Source organism: Dicentrarchus labrax, unplaced genomic scaffold (genome assembly GCF_905237075.1).
Source record: "Dicentrarchus labrax unplaced genomic scaffold, dlabrax2021, whole genome shotgun sequence".
In the NCBI taxonomy this organism is placed as follows: Eukaryota; Metazoa; Chordata; class Actinopteri; family Moronidae; genus Dicentrarchus; species Dicentrarchus labrax.
The window spans coordinates 1,393,346-1,407,756 of record NW_026136716.1 but is presented as its reverse complement, the minus strand read 5'-3'; the positions used below and the strand labels follow the sequence as shown (position 1 = coordinate 1,407,756).

Sequence of the window (14,411 nt, the reverse complement as noted above, 5' to 3'; positions counted from 1 at the left end):
AATCGTATTTTAAAATCGGTTTTATTTTGAAAACCCCACCGGAACCCCCCGTGTGGAGTGCGTGCGCATTGAGGAAGCACACAGACGTTCCCGGCTGGGACTCAGTGGCTCCGCGCTCAGCGGGATGGACCTCACAGCACCGGGAGCGGACAACGGCTGAGTGTTTGTGCGCCGTCTGCGGGACTCGAACCTGTTCACAACAACCCCAGGACCCGCTGAGGAGGAGCTCCGACGGGGCGGCTGCCGCAGCAGGTCGGTCGGTGGGATTTAACTCCGGAGCGGAGACAGAACAACCGACGGACGGACGGACGGGAACAGGCATCCTAACTACCGACTGTTTATCAAGCTGCCTCCCCAGCAGCTGCTGTTTGACTTTATATGTTTTAAAATGGCTGCTTTACCCTCCTCTCGCTGGCTTTAATCCGCCACTCGGGTGCTATGTGAAGCCGACTTTGGCGCCTGAAGAGCGGGTAGTTTGTCTCTCTCCCCCCGGGAAGCTGGGAAGCTACTTAGCTTTAGCCGGATAGCTAGCGAGCTAGCAACAAGGCCGTTTTTTATCCCCCTCGTCTGGTCAGTTGAGTGACTCTAAAAGCAGTTTGTTGAATAGAAATAAACCCGAGGAGGGATCGTTTTTAATGTCTTAATGTTTTTAAGGATATGGGGAAGCGTTGGTCAGCCTGCCGCACATCTGTCACCGCACCGGAATTGGGAGCCGGGACGCCCCGGGAAACAGCTGCCTTCACCGGCCAGTAGCAGCGACCCTGCCGCCTCCTCCAAAAAGCGCTGGAAGTATCACTGGCATTAAAAAAACCCAGGGATGTAGAAGAGGATTCACTGTTTTCGTTTGGCAGAAAAGACTCTACCCTCTTATACTTTAAATGAGCTGATGTATACAGCATCAAACAGATGTTAGCCCATTGAGATAATTGTTTCCCCCTCCTGGAGGTCACAGCTTGAACTCCTCTATACCTTCTGATGGTAAACAGCATTAAACTGATGTGTTGAGTTCATTAAGATAGGATCATTGTTTCCTCCCCCTCCTGGAGGTCACAGCTTTCACCTTCCTGCCACCAACCTCTTCCTCACCATCAGCTGCAAGACCTCCACAAAGATGAACTACCAGCAGCACCTGGCCAACTCGGCCGCCATCCGATCCGAGATCCAGAGGTTCGAGTCCGTCCACCCCAACATCTACTCCATCTACGAGCTGCTGGAGCGGGTGGAGGAGCCGCTGCTGCAGAACCAGATCCGGGAGCATGTCATTGCGATTGAAGGTAGGACACTTGGAGGGGAGGGAGGATGTCTGAATACCCTTCAAACAGGGTGACAACCGAGGGTCATCCTTCTGTCTCTTTACACGCTGTAACGCGATAAGCAGGGTTCCCACGCATCCTGGAAAACCTGCAGGGTTCCCACGCATCCTGGAAAACCTGCAGGGTTCCCACGCATCCTGGAAAACCTGCAGACAGTCTCTAAATGAGCTGTGTTGTTGTTGTTGTTGTTGTTGTTGTTGTTGTGGTTGATGTTTAATTTTACGTGCAACACTTTCACTTTCTAGAAGATGAATTTTCTGTGAAACAAAGTAAATTCTACTTGATTTTAAGTGGAGGAGTTTGAGCAGAACTGTAGTCAATCTGCTGGAAAATCTCCTGGAAAATGATTTCTTAAAAAGAGCGGGAACGCTGGATAACTTATAAATTAACTTCAGTGCTTCCACGGCCTCTGATGGGCTGCTAAATGTGGCGTGTTATGTGTTGACAGCGCAGTATAATCTGCACATTAGACCACAGACCCCCTGAGTTTGAGAGGATTTTGTCTTAAGAAATCTCCATAATCCATCTGTGATCGGTAAAAAAAACCTACAATCAATCAAAACAACCAAACCTGTTTCTCTTCTGTCGTTGTTCCAACTTCCCAAAAATTCAAAAAAAGTTGAAATATCTCCTTTTTTTCTGGGGTCCAGAGGCGTTTCTGGACTTTGTGTCTGACGGTTCTGCAGGAATATTCAAACACAGCAGGTGAAACTAGCACAGATGTTCTGATTTGAGCCTTTTTGTAAAACAATACACCACTCAGTATTGATTTATTGATCGATGCCGGTGTCTGTGGGCAGATATCCTTAATAACGACAAACTGTGCTGAGTACCGCTGTTACAACGTCGTCCTTTAAAGCCTTTCCATACAGTGTGTCGTACCTCGATGCGGTGTCATTTTCCGGGAATTCAGAAGTGATCCACCCAGTATGGTTTTCTCCGGGCCGACGCAGATACCGATTATTAGTTATTAAGGAAACATTTGCATTAAAAATTAATATCTGGGTGGCGGAATGTAGAATCGAGTGTAACTTAGTACAATTTTGGCGTCTAGAGACCGAAACTGAAACCCTTCCACTCCCTTTTTATTTGATTAGTCAATTTCTGCTCATTCCTCTGGGTCCCATGATGTGTCAAACTGGGAGCTGCTCTGTTTGTGTGTTAGCCGACTTTTTGTTTATGAACATCTGTGTGAGGTACACAACATACACTCTGAGCTACAGATGTGTCCAGCCAGCCAGAGTTTGATCTTTGTCTCACGAAGAGGAAAAACACGCCGGATTAGGTCAAAAACGTGACAGAATTTGATTTAAAAACACGCCTTAAACTTCATTCTGTTTCTACGCAGCTTTAAAGGTCGACAATGCTGCGTTTTCTAACAGGATTTCTGACCTTACCACTCAGAAAATGTCAAGCAGTGCTGCTCAAATGGACTCTCACGGTATTCGATTAACATCTGCTTCAATAAAAAGAAAATGATTGCAGTTTTTCTTTCTTCCCGAATGTTCAGATATTGCTGCAAAATACAGACAAAAATGAATGGGGTTTGGTCTGTGGGAGATTTTGTAGAATAACTCCCTCTCTTTCAGGAGTAATAATGGATTTGAGCACTAAAGTACAACATAAAGTCTACATTAGCACCAGCTGAGGTGTCGTAGCATGTGAGTGTGACAGTGCTCCGTGACTCGCTGATTTCACTGGCGCACGGTGACTCATTCAGCCTGCTTTCATGCTGGAAATAACCCAAAACAAACAGCAGCAGCAGCAGCAGCTCTCGCACTGCCAGCCTCTTTACTCTGCCCCTCGGCGCACATCTGGACGTGTCGCTCAGATTCATGTCGCGTTACGCAAGCTCTCATCCGGAGAGAGGCCGCCGTCCCTATTGTGTGTTTGTGTTGTCGTTATGTAAGTAAGTTGTCGACTCCTGCGAGACAAACTCCTGCTGCTCCCATCAGCCCCCCCAGTCAGTTCTGGTTCTTATTAAGCTGGTGAGGTTGTGTGTGTGTGTGTGTGTGTGTGTGTGTGAGAGAGGATGGAAGGATGGATGGATGGACGGTCCCGCCAGCCAGGTGACACTGACCCATTTTCTGTGGCTGCCGTATTAGCAGAAACCAGCTGAGATCAGGCCACTGTGAACGCCGCTCGCTTCATTTCTACAGCAGGAAACACAGTCGAGTGTTTTTTAACAAACAGGGTTTCCCTCAGAGAGTTTTACAGACTTAAAGGCAGTAAATCGCAGGTAATTAACACCAGTACGAAAGAAACTGCCAGAGCCGGTTTGTGTGAACAGGAAGTCGTGGTGGATGTTTGGGGCTCTTAATCTTATATTTTCCTTTTTGATACCACTTTTAATGTTCAGATATCCGATAATATCAGGAATAAACCAGGAGTTTCCTCCCTGTAATCAAAGCACTGGTTCGCATGTTTTCACATTTTAGTAGCGTTAGATAAAAACAGTAGTAATAATAATAATGATAATAATAATAATAGAAGAAGAAACCATATCCCAGCTGCTTTTTGGAGGAACTTTTTCACATAAGTTTATAACTGATGTATTATGATTGATTAGAATACAAGCATCCCTCACAAGTGTTCCCATGAAGTCCAGCCGAGGAAGTCAGACGATGTATTTTGAGTAGAAAGCAGATGACCTGAGTGGAACAGGTGGAGTCGAGACGTTTCTCCTCTTCCACTCCTGCCTTTTGTCTCGCACTGCTTTTGTCTCACTTCGTCGGCGTTCTGGCCTCCAGTCAGCAAACGCACCGCCTGACCTAGTTAGCCTCGGCGCCGTGTGTTTGCTCACCCTCCAGGCTGCGTGTATCTCCTCTCGTTTGTCAGGACTGTATCCACATAACGCTCATTCTCATGTTTCAACCGGTGGACTCTGACGCAATCCCCGTCTCATTCTGGGGACAAAGCGAGGCACAGAGACCGGCGGGGTCTGAGGTTCAACTCCCACCGGGGACCACCTGGAGGGAAAGTGAATCCTCTCGTGCTGCCAGGGAGAGAAATGAAGCCCGACCGGGGTTTGAATGCACAATATCGATGAGAAACAAAGGAGTGTAAACAAGTGGCAGGTCACTTGTTTACACTCCTTTGTTTCTTCTGGCCAAAGTTCTCACCTTCAGCCAGTCGAATCATTTCTTTATTTATCTTTTATTTTATTGTTTAACCCTCTCCTGATATCCAAACCTCTTCTCGAGTACAGGAGGGAAGAAGCCACTCTAACCTTCTATATCAGCGGTTTCTGAGGTGGAGACGCGGCTCCACGAGTCTTTCTTCATTAGAGTTGACTCTGTGTCTTTCTCCACGGATTGTTTGAATCGTGGACTTTTCAGGGCAGCCCTAGAAACGACATTGTTCAAGACGTCAACGCCGTGCTGAAAATATTGATAAAGTTTCTCATTCAAATGGTCTCACATACGACGGCTGGTGAACGTCTGCAGGAGGTTTTCAGGATGTGTGTGTGAGTCAGAGACAAACAGTATCAATGTCGTTTATATTCACTCGCTGTCCCTCAGTGTTCAGGCAACATCAAAACAACGTTACAGCGGCAGATTGCCCGTTATGTAACGCTGCGGCTGATTGACGTCCGGTAATAACAGTAATAAGAAGTCAGAGGGATGCTTTTAAACGAGGGTTTTAAGCCGTTACATAACAGGGTCCGCCGCCCGCCGCAGAGCTGCCAGCATGCCGATCTGTCTTGAGAAATTATGCTGAGATCTCTGCACCTTTTGTCCACCACCCCCCCTCTCCATCCCCGCCCCCACCCCGCCCATGCTGACTGCACCAGATTAGGGCCAACAGACATTATGTGCTCTACGTTAAAGTGCTTGTGTATTTTTACCCACAATCGTTTGTTTTCCTGCGGCTTTCATTAGGCCTAATGTACGAGGTGAAGCATGAGTCATCATCACGCTGGAGTACAGTGAGCGCGCTCAGTGGAGGCGGACAGGGGGCATCACAGGCTGGTAATGTGCCTCTACATCAGGGCCGGCGTGGTTGATCGGGTCCGATCGGGATGTTTTACGGATGGACAATTAACATTTTATCTGTGGCGATCAATATCAACAGTGCCCGAAGTAACAGTTTCATAAGTCTAACTCTACGAAACTGAAGAGCCGAACGCAAGTTATACTGACAGAGCTTCAGTCTCTGATCAGCAGCCTCGTCCTGCATCAGGATGCAACCAAAGAGTCTGTACGATTGTTTATTTGCAATCTACAGTACTTAAATAAAAACTAACACCAGGTTTTTTAATTGAAAATAAAATGTCATTATATTTTTAAATAGTAAAATAATGTAGTTGTTTATCCTGACAGGTAGGGAATAACATCGTCTTTCATACAGGGCGGAGGTCAGTTACAAAGCATATGGAGCTGGATTCACAGGTCAGGTTGAGGTCAGAGGTCACTCAGTGTTGTTACCCACTGATGTAAAAATCCACCAGGGAGACGAGGTTAACTGGGATTATCTGCAGATCACAACTTTTTCCTGCTTCCTTTAATCGGCCTCCAGTAGGTTGCAAGGATCCGAGCTGACACCAGTTAAACTCCGATTAGAGGCACAGACCTCCGGCCGACCCTCTGGGAGGAACCGACTGATTTCAGCTGTGGTTGAGGACGTTATTTTCATTATCTGTTCATCATTTTCTCGGTTAATCGATTGTTTGGTCTGTAACCTGGTGAGAAATGTTTGTGACAACCCAAAGATATTCAGTTTATTTATCATTTAAAAAATGACTTGAATCGACGTAGCTGAAGGAGAGAAGTCAACTACGACTCCCAGGGTGCATTTCAAAAAGAGGAGAAGCTTCAATGTTGAATTCTGAGTAAACGTTGGTTGAATTTCAGTAACTATGAAGTTGGGTTTTTTTCCCAACTGCAACAAAGATACATTTTGACTTCTCTACACCTCTGACTCAGCTCCTTCTTCATAGCGACAGCAACCGGGGCTTATGGGTATCGTAGTATTTAAAGCCACCCACCGACGGGAGCAATCAGGAAGGCTTAAATTTTTTCATTTTAGGGATCAGAACTCAAAGATTGGTCAGGGCCTCTTGGAAATCCTTGAATATCTGGATATTTAGAAACTAGTTTTCCAATCCTGGAAACAGCTGGAAATTGATTAAAAATGACCTGATATCCTGGAAATACTCTTTGTTGTCCTGGAAGCTTTGAATTGTATTTTAGCCCCTCTGAATTAAACCATAGTCAAATCACCCGAGACTCTGCAGAAAACCATTCATGAGCAAGTGCTGTCCTGTATCGGATAAGGACAAGCATATTTATTTTAAAATTAAAGTTTAGCAGGAACTCTGAAGTGTTACATAAAAATGAAGGGCTGCTGCACTTAAGATGATGTAATCTTGATAATAATAGTTCAGGGGCACCAAATTTGCAATTTTAAGTAATTTCCTTGCATTTGTTTTGACACATTTCTCTAATAAGAACAGGATTAATCCTCCTAAATGCAGCTGAAAATAAACACTGGAGATAAAAAACCCTTCCCGTCTCAGAGTCCTCCTGCACGCGCTGCATTCGTCCACAGAATGAGATTAAAGAGATAACGAGTGTCCCCGAGCGGGTCCTGATGACCACTAAACCCGGGGTGGGGGTGTGGGGGGCGGTCGGCTCGACGACTTCATCGATCGGTCTGCGGAGGAAGCAGCCGGAGGGGGTATTGATCCGTCAGAGAGGGATTTTAAATACTAAATACAAAGTGAAATGAGCTCTTTGACCCGTCTGATCGAGTGTCTCTTAACCCAGATGTGCTTTGGAGGCGTTGCTGCGGGAAACGAGATAAACTGTCAGGGAAACGCTAAAAAAAAAAAATAATTTAATCTTTTTTGTGATGTGTGTGTGTTTTCTAGCAACATCAAAGCATTTAATTCATTTTTTAAATATATTTTACCTTTTTTAGCTAGATGGTAATGTAGCTGCCGTTCCTCCTCTCTCACTGTAACCCTCCAGGGTCCCATTAGGGAAATGTAGTTATCAGCCATCCCAAACACATGACTGCACTCGAATGCAGCAGCGTTCAACAGCAGCGATGCGTTTGTCCTTTGATGTCTTTATCTGTGTCTGACCTCCGTCTGCCTGTACAGTTCTTTGCTCTGACTCCGTCTTTGTTTGAGGTAGTTCTCAGAGGAAGTGGAAGCCAAAAAAAAGAGTGTTTTATTCTTTATGAACGGTGACGCAACAGAGGGTAGGGGTAGCCCCAGGGGTACGAGACTTCGTCTTATGCAACAGTTGCTGATGTAGTTTTATCTACATATGTTCAGTGGCAGGTTAGGACATGTGAAAGTGATGCGTTTAGGGAACCAAAAATCAATGATTTCACTCAACAAATACCCTTTAACACTGATACATACACACAGACATGAGATTGATATGGATCCTCTAATGTAACTCAGAAAGAAAGTGAATTCTCTTTCAGAAATCCAGTTTCCAGATAAAGAAACTGGCAGCACTCAAACAGAGACACACTGTCATGACGGAGTCCTTTCATCGCTTCAGAGTCTTGACCTTTCCGTCCTTTAATCACAGCCTCTCTGTTCAGACACAGAAAACCTCACAGAGAAATACAGTCAGGCGGGCTGCCGATGTGCAAAAAGTGGAAAAAGAGTTCGGCAACCCCCCCCCTCCAAGTGTCCAGACTAGTTTGATCCACAGTGCAGGACCCAATTACATGTGTTTTATTGTGACATCTGCTTCATTTTGTGCTCTTTAAATGACTTATAGATGTGTGTAGTTCAGGCTCATTCATCAGGAGGCCGATGTTTTACACCTAGAAATTGATACAAATGACCAAATATCCTGGAAAATGTGTATTTTTAGACCCTCACCCAGAGAGCGAGCTAACCGTGAGCGTCCCCAGAAGCGCTGACCACCATTGCGAGCAAAGTGCGGTTCCGTATTGGAAAGAAAAACTACTGGAAGAGTTGTGTAAAATGATTTCTGTGAAAGGGTGGGGATCCCTGCGTTTGTTCTGTGCCGCACCACAAAGCTGCAGATGTAATTGGTAGGTTTTCATCACAGGATAAACAGTGAGTGAAAGCTGCTCTGCTAGAACTTGTGGACTGTATTATGTATTAGTTCTTCATCCTGTGAGCTGGTGCAGAATGAAGCTCGATGCAAGGCTTCGTATTTGTGTTGTAATGTATACTAGATTTACTGTAGGGCGCTATAAATAGCTACAGCTGTGTGCAGTGACTGTACATACAGTCTGTGATGGATACGTTCACTGAAACGAAACCACGGGATCGGTTGGTGATTGATTCAAAGTCCTGGAATAGCTGCTGCCAGTTAGCATCCCCCCGTACCTGCCCGTACTTCCTCAAAGGATGCTGATTGGTCCATTTGACCAGAACTTATTCCTAAAGGGCACTCTTACTGTTCTCTGATGTTTGACAGACTTTAATCAGTAATGAAAATAATCGTTAGTTGCATCATTAATCTATATTTCCTTTTATTTATGACTCATTTAATGCAACTGAGTTTTAGCTAAGTACCTGCCCTCTAGCACACTTGTCAGACTCGATTGGCAAATATCTATCCATCTATCTATCTATCTATCTATCTGTCTATCTGTCTATCTGTTATCTGTCTATCTATCTGTCTATCTATCTATCTATCTATCTATCTATCTATCTATCTATCTATCTATCTATCTATCTATCTGTTATCTGTCTGTCTGTCTGTTGTTGTTGTTGTTGTTGTGTCTGTCTATCTATCTATCTATTATCTATCTATCTATCTATCTATCTATCTATCTATCTATCTATCTATCTGTTTCTGTCTATCTATCTATCTATCTATCTATCTATCTATCTATCTATCTATCTATCTATCTATCTATCTATCTATCTATCTATCTATCTATCTATCTATCTGTCTGAGGCTGCTGTCAGACTCTTCTGCTTCCCTCCTCGTCTTCATTCTCAAACACTTTTTAATGGGTCATTGTGTCTGAATAATGCAGAGCTCCAGGCTTTTGCTGCTAAATTTGGTTTGTCGTCTCACCGCTGATTGGCCGATCTGTATCGCGCTCTGTGTCTGTCGTTGTCTGTCGTTGTCTGTCGTTGTCTCCCGTCGTCCCTTCAGGTCCGTCCAGAGTGGAACGATTAAAGCTGCGTCTGTGTTGTGACCCCGGAGCGTCTCCACTTCCTGCCGTTCACAGCAGAGAGTCATGATGCAGTTTAACACAAACCCACACGCGTCTCTGCTGGTGACAGGGTGTCTCTGGGGAATTAGCAGTTAGTGTTGGGTCGACAGAGACTTCTAGCTCTGATTCACCTTCGCTCACTCTGTACACCGGGGCTATAGTCGACTCTATTGCATATGTTTTAAAGAAGTATAAAGCTTTTAATGCCTCCAGAGGGAAAGTGTCCTCGAGTCAATCGTTGGCTGTCTAAAAATAAAACAATAACCAACTGGATAGCTAGTTAGTTAGTGTTTTACTGCAGAAAAATAACACTAGCTAACTAGCGAGCTAATCTAGCTGGTTACATCTAAAAGCTAATTTTAGCAATAAGACACAATTTCTTCTTGTTACTGGTTAAATCCAGCTGATCTAAGATGTAATTAAGACAGTTTGATATATTCTCTTAAAAACCTGATCCGTTTTCTCATGTAAAACATGGTTGATAAGATTATTTTTATTTTTCAGGCAAAACATAAGACTTTTTTTACGTCCTTTTTTTGCAGTGTTTTAGTTTAGAACAACTTAAAAATAGAAACAAACTAAATAAGTAGAAAAATGTGTCATTAGTACATTTTATTGTAAATAAGTCAGCCCCTGGTTTTAATTATCCCCCTCCGTTAAGAGGACGTTGGTGCTAATGAGTTAATTACATAATAAAACGTTGTCTCAGGACCTGATGTTACACCACATACTGGTGACGTCCGCCTGCTCCAGAGGCTGCTGATGTTTCCCACTGACTCGACAGAAAGGTGACTCCGTCTGTCTGCAGAGGTTTTACCTGTCTGTCCAGTTTCCTGTGGATCAGAGCTGAGCCGCCTGGTGTCCTCCTGCGGGAGGCGGGCTGATGGGAAACGGAGCTGACAGCTGAGGTCAAGCTGCTCCGCTCGGGCCTCCACCTGCCCGACCGTCACTGCTGTCCGCTCAGGTAGATTTAACAGGCAGACAGAGTTTGTTTCTCATGTGGGGGGTTATTGATTCATCTGTTACACACGTAATTTATTGTTTGATCACAAACTGACCTCTAATTCCATCGATACCAACCGTTCTCCGCTGATCTGCGCAGTAAAATGAGCATTTTAGTCTCTGGAGTCTGGTGGAGAGTGATAGTGATTTCTAGTTGGTGATTGTTGGAAAGACTAACAAAGACAGTTTTTGTTTTGTTTTGGTCCGAGACGCTTTTAAACCGTGAATATTTGCTGGTTTCTATCGCATCAAACTGGAGTTGCTCAGATAAAACTTGACATTTTGAAGATGTCATTTTGGCCATTTCTTACTGCGTCACAGCGGCGAAGCTCAGTTGGTTTCCTGCCGGCTGCAGAACATAGACAGGAATCTCATTGTGTGACTCAGCACTCGGGGAGAGGGAGGGAAACACTGTGGGGGATGCAGCTTAGTTGTTGGATCAATAATGATTTCAGTGTCCTCATCAGGCGACTGTTAGATCTGTGGTTAACAGAGGAACCGTTCTCCAACAATGCGAGGAACTCACCTGATATATGGCACTTCATGCTTCCTCATTGTGTTCATATGAACTCACTCTAAATCTGTTCCATTATTGAGATGTGTACATTTGCGAACATCCTGGAGCTCTGACGGAGTCGGGGTCTGCACTTTGAGTCCCAAATAGCCCGTAAATGTCGGCCCGAGGGCCTGAAACACTGTGGTGGAGTCACAGCGATGCTGGCTGTGTGAGGGAAGTGAGAGAGAAGATCCACAACCTCAGTCTCTGTCCTGTTTCCTCACCAGAGCGAAACCTTTGTCAGGATCATTTTGTACTTTTTACACGATCTCTCATTGGACAGATAGTATTTACTGATGGGGGGAAGTCTCTGTGCTGCTCACACAACCTTGTGTCATTTAACATTTAGCTTTTTAATGTTTCATTTCAGATATTTACACTGTAAATACTGAGCTATAAATACAGGCGAACGCTGCTATAATACAAATAATCAGGCTTAAGTTAACAGAGGAGGGCTGTTATTAGATTTTTCTGAATTTAATATGGATTTCAAGTGAGATTACAGTAATTATTGCTGTTTACACAGATAGAAACTGTATTTGGACAGTTTACCAATGCTTATACACTGATAAACAACATTTATTAAACGTTTCTGTCGTGAAAACTTCCATAACTATATAAGATTAACTAACAAATCCATGTAAAATGACACAACAAATACTCTTTTTACTGTTAATGTCACAAATTTTACATAATTTTTGAAACGTATTAACAATATTAAACTCAAATTTAAGTGTTTAATCTATGAAAATAAACAGTTAACAAATTTAAATTTATTTTACAGTGGAGGCTAAATGATTGATGAAGTAACAGAATTGGTTTATTGATGAAAATGAAGCTATGGGTGTTTTGTTGTTTCAGTTGTGTTTCAGGTAGTGAGCTCTTCGACTTCATAAGCATCTTCATACGCAGCTTTGTACTGTAGTTAAAGAGCCTGGTCCAGTTTGTTGAATTCCTCATTTATTTTATTTATGTTTTAATAACTTAAAGCTACAAAAACCAGGGAAATCAAAGTGCACTAATTCCACGAGGGGTCGCCAAAAGAGAACAATAATCGAGCATCAGGGACAAGAAATCACTGAAGTTACACCGATTATGTCTGTATGGTTGTTAAATTATTAATAAATACATAATACAGACAGAGAATTATATACAAAGTTCCCTAAACAGGAAATAATCTGCTCAGAATTCACCCAAATCTCTCGTTTTACACAAACCTTGTTGACTGTTTGGGTTCATTGTGCAGTTTTAAATATAATGTAAAATATTTATAAGATAGAGACTTAGAGAATCCGGTCAAGGCACCAGACAGGAGGTCAGAGAATCTGTATGGATCAATAATCAGGTGATTATACACAGTGTGACACACTGGAGCTTTATGTGACTTACGACCTGGTGTCAGGCACATAAACCTAAGATAAAGGAGCATGAAGATCCAGTTTAAGTTCTCCGTACACACACACCAGTCCGGATGCAGATACTCGGATCCGTGTCCCTGCTGCTGTTGGTGTCCAGCTGCAGCAGCCCCCCCCCCCCCCCCAGACACTGACCTGACCAAAACAATAGCCCAGATCTCATGCAGGTATAAAAATAGACCGCTGGCTTCCTGCCCTCTCCTCAAACCAGAGTGCTCGCATTGTGAGCCACTAATGGCGGCCAAGGGACGGACGTAAAAGACAGAGGAGATTGTGTTACTGAGGACGAGAGCAAGTGGAGGATCCCCCCCCCCAGCTCCCAGGGGTGGGTGATGTCACTTCCTGCTTCATCGATCGACCTCCTGTGAGGCGTGGCGCTGGACCGGCGGTCTCAAGGGACCCAAAGCTGGATCCAGAGAGCCCCCGATTCTTTGATCTATTTTCCCGAGCGGCGTTCGTCCCCGCGTGTTTCTGAGGCGTACAGCAGATGCTCGGGACCCCCTGAAGGCCTCGTGCACCGATAAATTATTTATTGCCTGATTAATTTGCCTCTACAGTCGCCACCAGCAGCCTAATTCCACCCGTCTCTCGTTTCTGTGAACGTCCCTCAGAACCAGGACGTGAAGTGTTTTCATGAGTTTCAGTTCCAATATTAAATATTACAGTTCAGTCCAGAGGTTTGGTACTCAGCCCCACTCATTGATGACGGGGATAATATCTGTGTATCGCAGTTATTCGGGGCCAGATAATCCTCACACAGACCTGCTGAGGACAGTCGGCGTCCTTCAGGAGCTACGGTGGCCTCAGAGGACCATAAAGCCCTCAGCCTGTACACAGAGTGGGTCTATCGGGTCGGCATCTGTCTGTGTCCCGCTCTGGATGACGTTCTGTATCTGACCTCTGACCTCCTCGTGTCGGAGGGTGAGCAACAAGCAGTGTGTGTATCAATATCAATCCTGTGTGTTACAGTTGGTGATAGATAGAGACCTAATGTTCATTAATCAACTAATCAATGAGGAGAAAGTCACAATCTCTTCTTCTTTTCCTCCTCCTCTGCCTCTTTACACAGAGAATAATGTTCATAATCTCATATAGAACCTTTAAAAGTCCAATTATTCCTCATTGTCAAACCATTTCTCTGTATTTACTCCTGCAGACAGTGAATGCATCGTTCCCACAGTGTGTAGAGTGTTGCATTCAGGGACAGTGTGTTTGCCTCATAAATCTCTTCATTTTAAGTGAGAGATTATTAATCTGACCCCTGCAGGGTCAAAGGGCCCCACATACAGCTCCCTCTCTCCTCTCCTCTCCCCTCTCTCCTCTCTCCCTCCCTCTCCTCTCTCTCCTCTCTCCCCTCTCCCCTCTCTCCCCTCTCTCCCCTCTCTCTCCCTCTCTCCCTCCCTCCCTCCCTCTCTCTCTCCCTCTCCTCTCTCTCCCCTCTCCCCTCTCTCCCTCTCTCCTCTCCTCCCTCCCTCTCCCCTCTCCCCTCTCCTCTCCTCTCCTCTCTCCCCCTCTCCTCTCTCCCTCTCTCCTCCCTCTCTCTCTCCCCCCCTCTCCCTCTCCTCTCTCTTCCTCTCTCTTCCTCTCTCTCTCCCTCTTTCCTCTCCTCTCTCCCTTTCTCCCCTCTCACCTCTCTCCTCTCTCCTCTCTCCTCTCTCTCTCTCTCTCTCTCCCTCTCTCCCTCTCACCTCTCCCTCTTCTCTCCTCTCTCCCCTCTCTTCCTCTCTCCCTCTCTCCTCCCTCTCTCCCCTCTCCCTCTCTCCTCTCTCCCTCTCTTCCTCCTCCCACTCCTAAGTTACTTTACTCTGACTCACCCAGAGAGCAACAGAAACTCCCACTGCGTCAAAACTGTTTCTCACAAATGTTTCTGCAGAGAATCAGACAGAAGAGACAGATTATTATTTATATATATATAATATATATTAAATCATTTCACACAGATTACCGAGGGAGGGGGGC

At 44.8% G+C, this 14,411-nt stretch overlaps 1 protein-coding gene across 2 annotated transcripts in view; it reads left to right on the top strand.

Annotated features, from left to right (window-relative positions):
* The first annotated feature begins 77 nt into the window (after window positions 1–77).
* The window catches only part of agap1 (ArfGAP with GTPase domain, ankyrin repeat and PH domain 1), a 135,540-nt gene continuing 121,206 nt past the window's right edge, over window positions 78–14,411 (top strand). For both annotated transcript variants that reach the window (XM_051426922.1, XM_051426921.1), the window contains exon 1: window positions 78–1,274. In XM_051426922.1, the coding sequence (XP_051282882.1) occupies window positions 1,112–1,274 (163 nt within the window). In that variant the 5' untranslated portion in view covers window positions 78–1,111. The remainder of the gene's footprint in view (window positions 1,275–14,411) is intronic.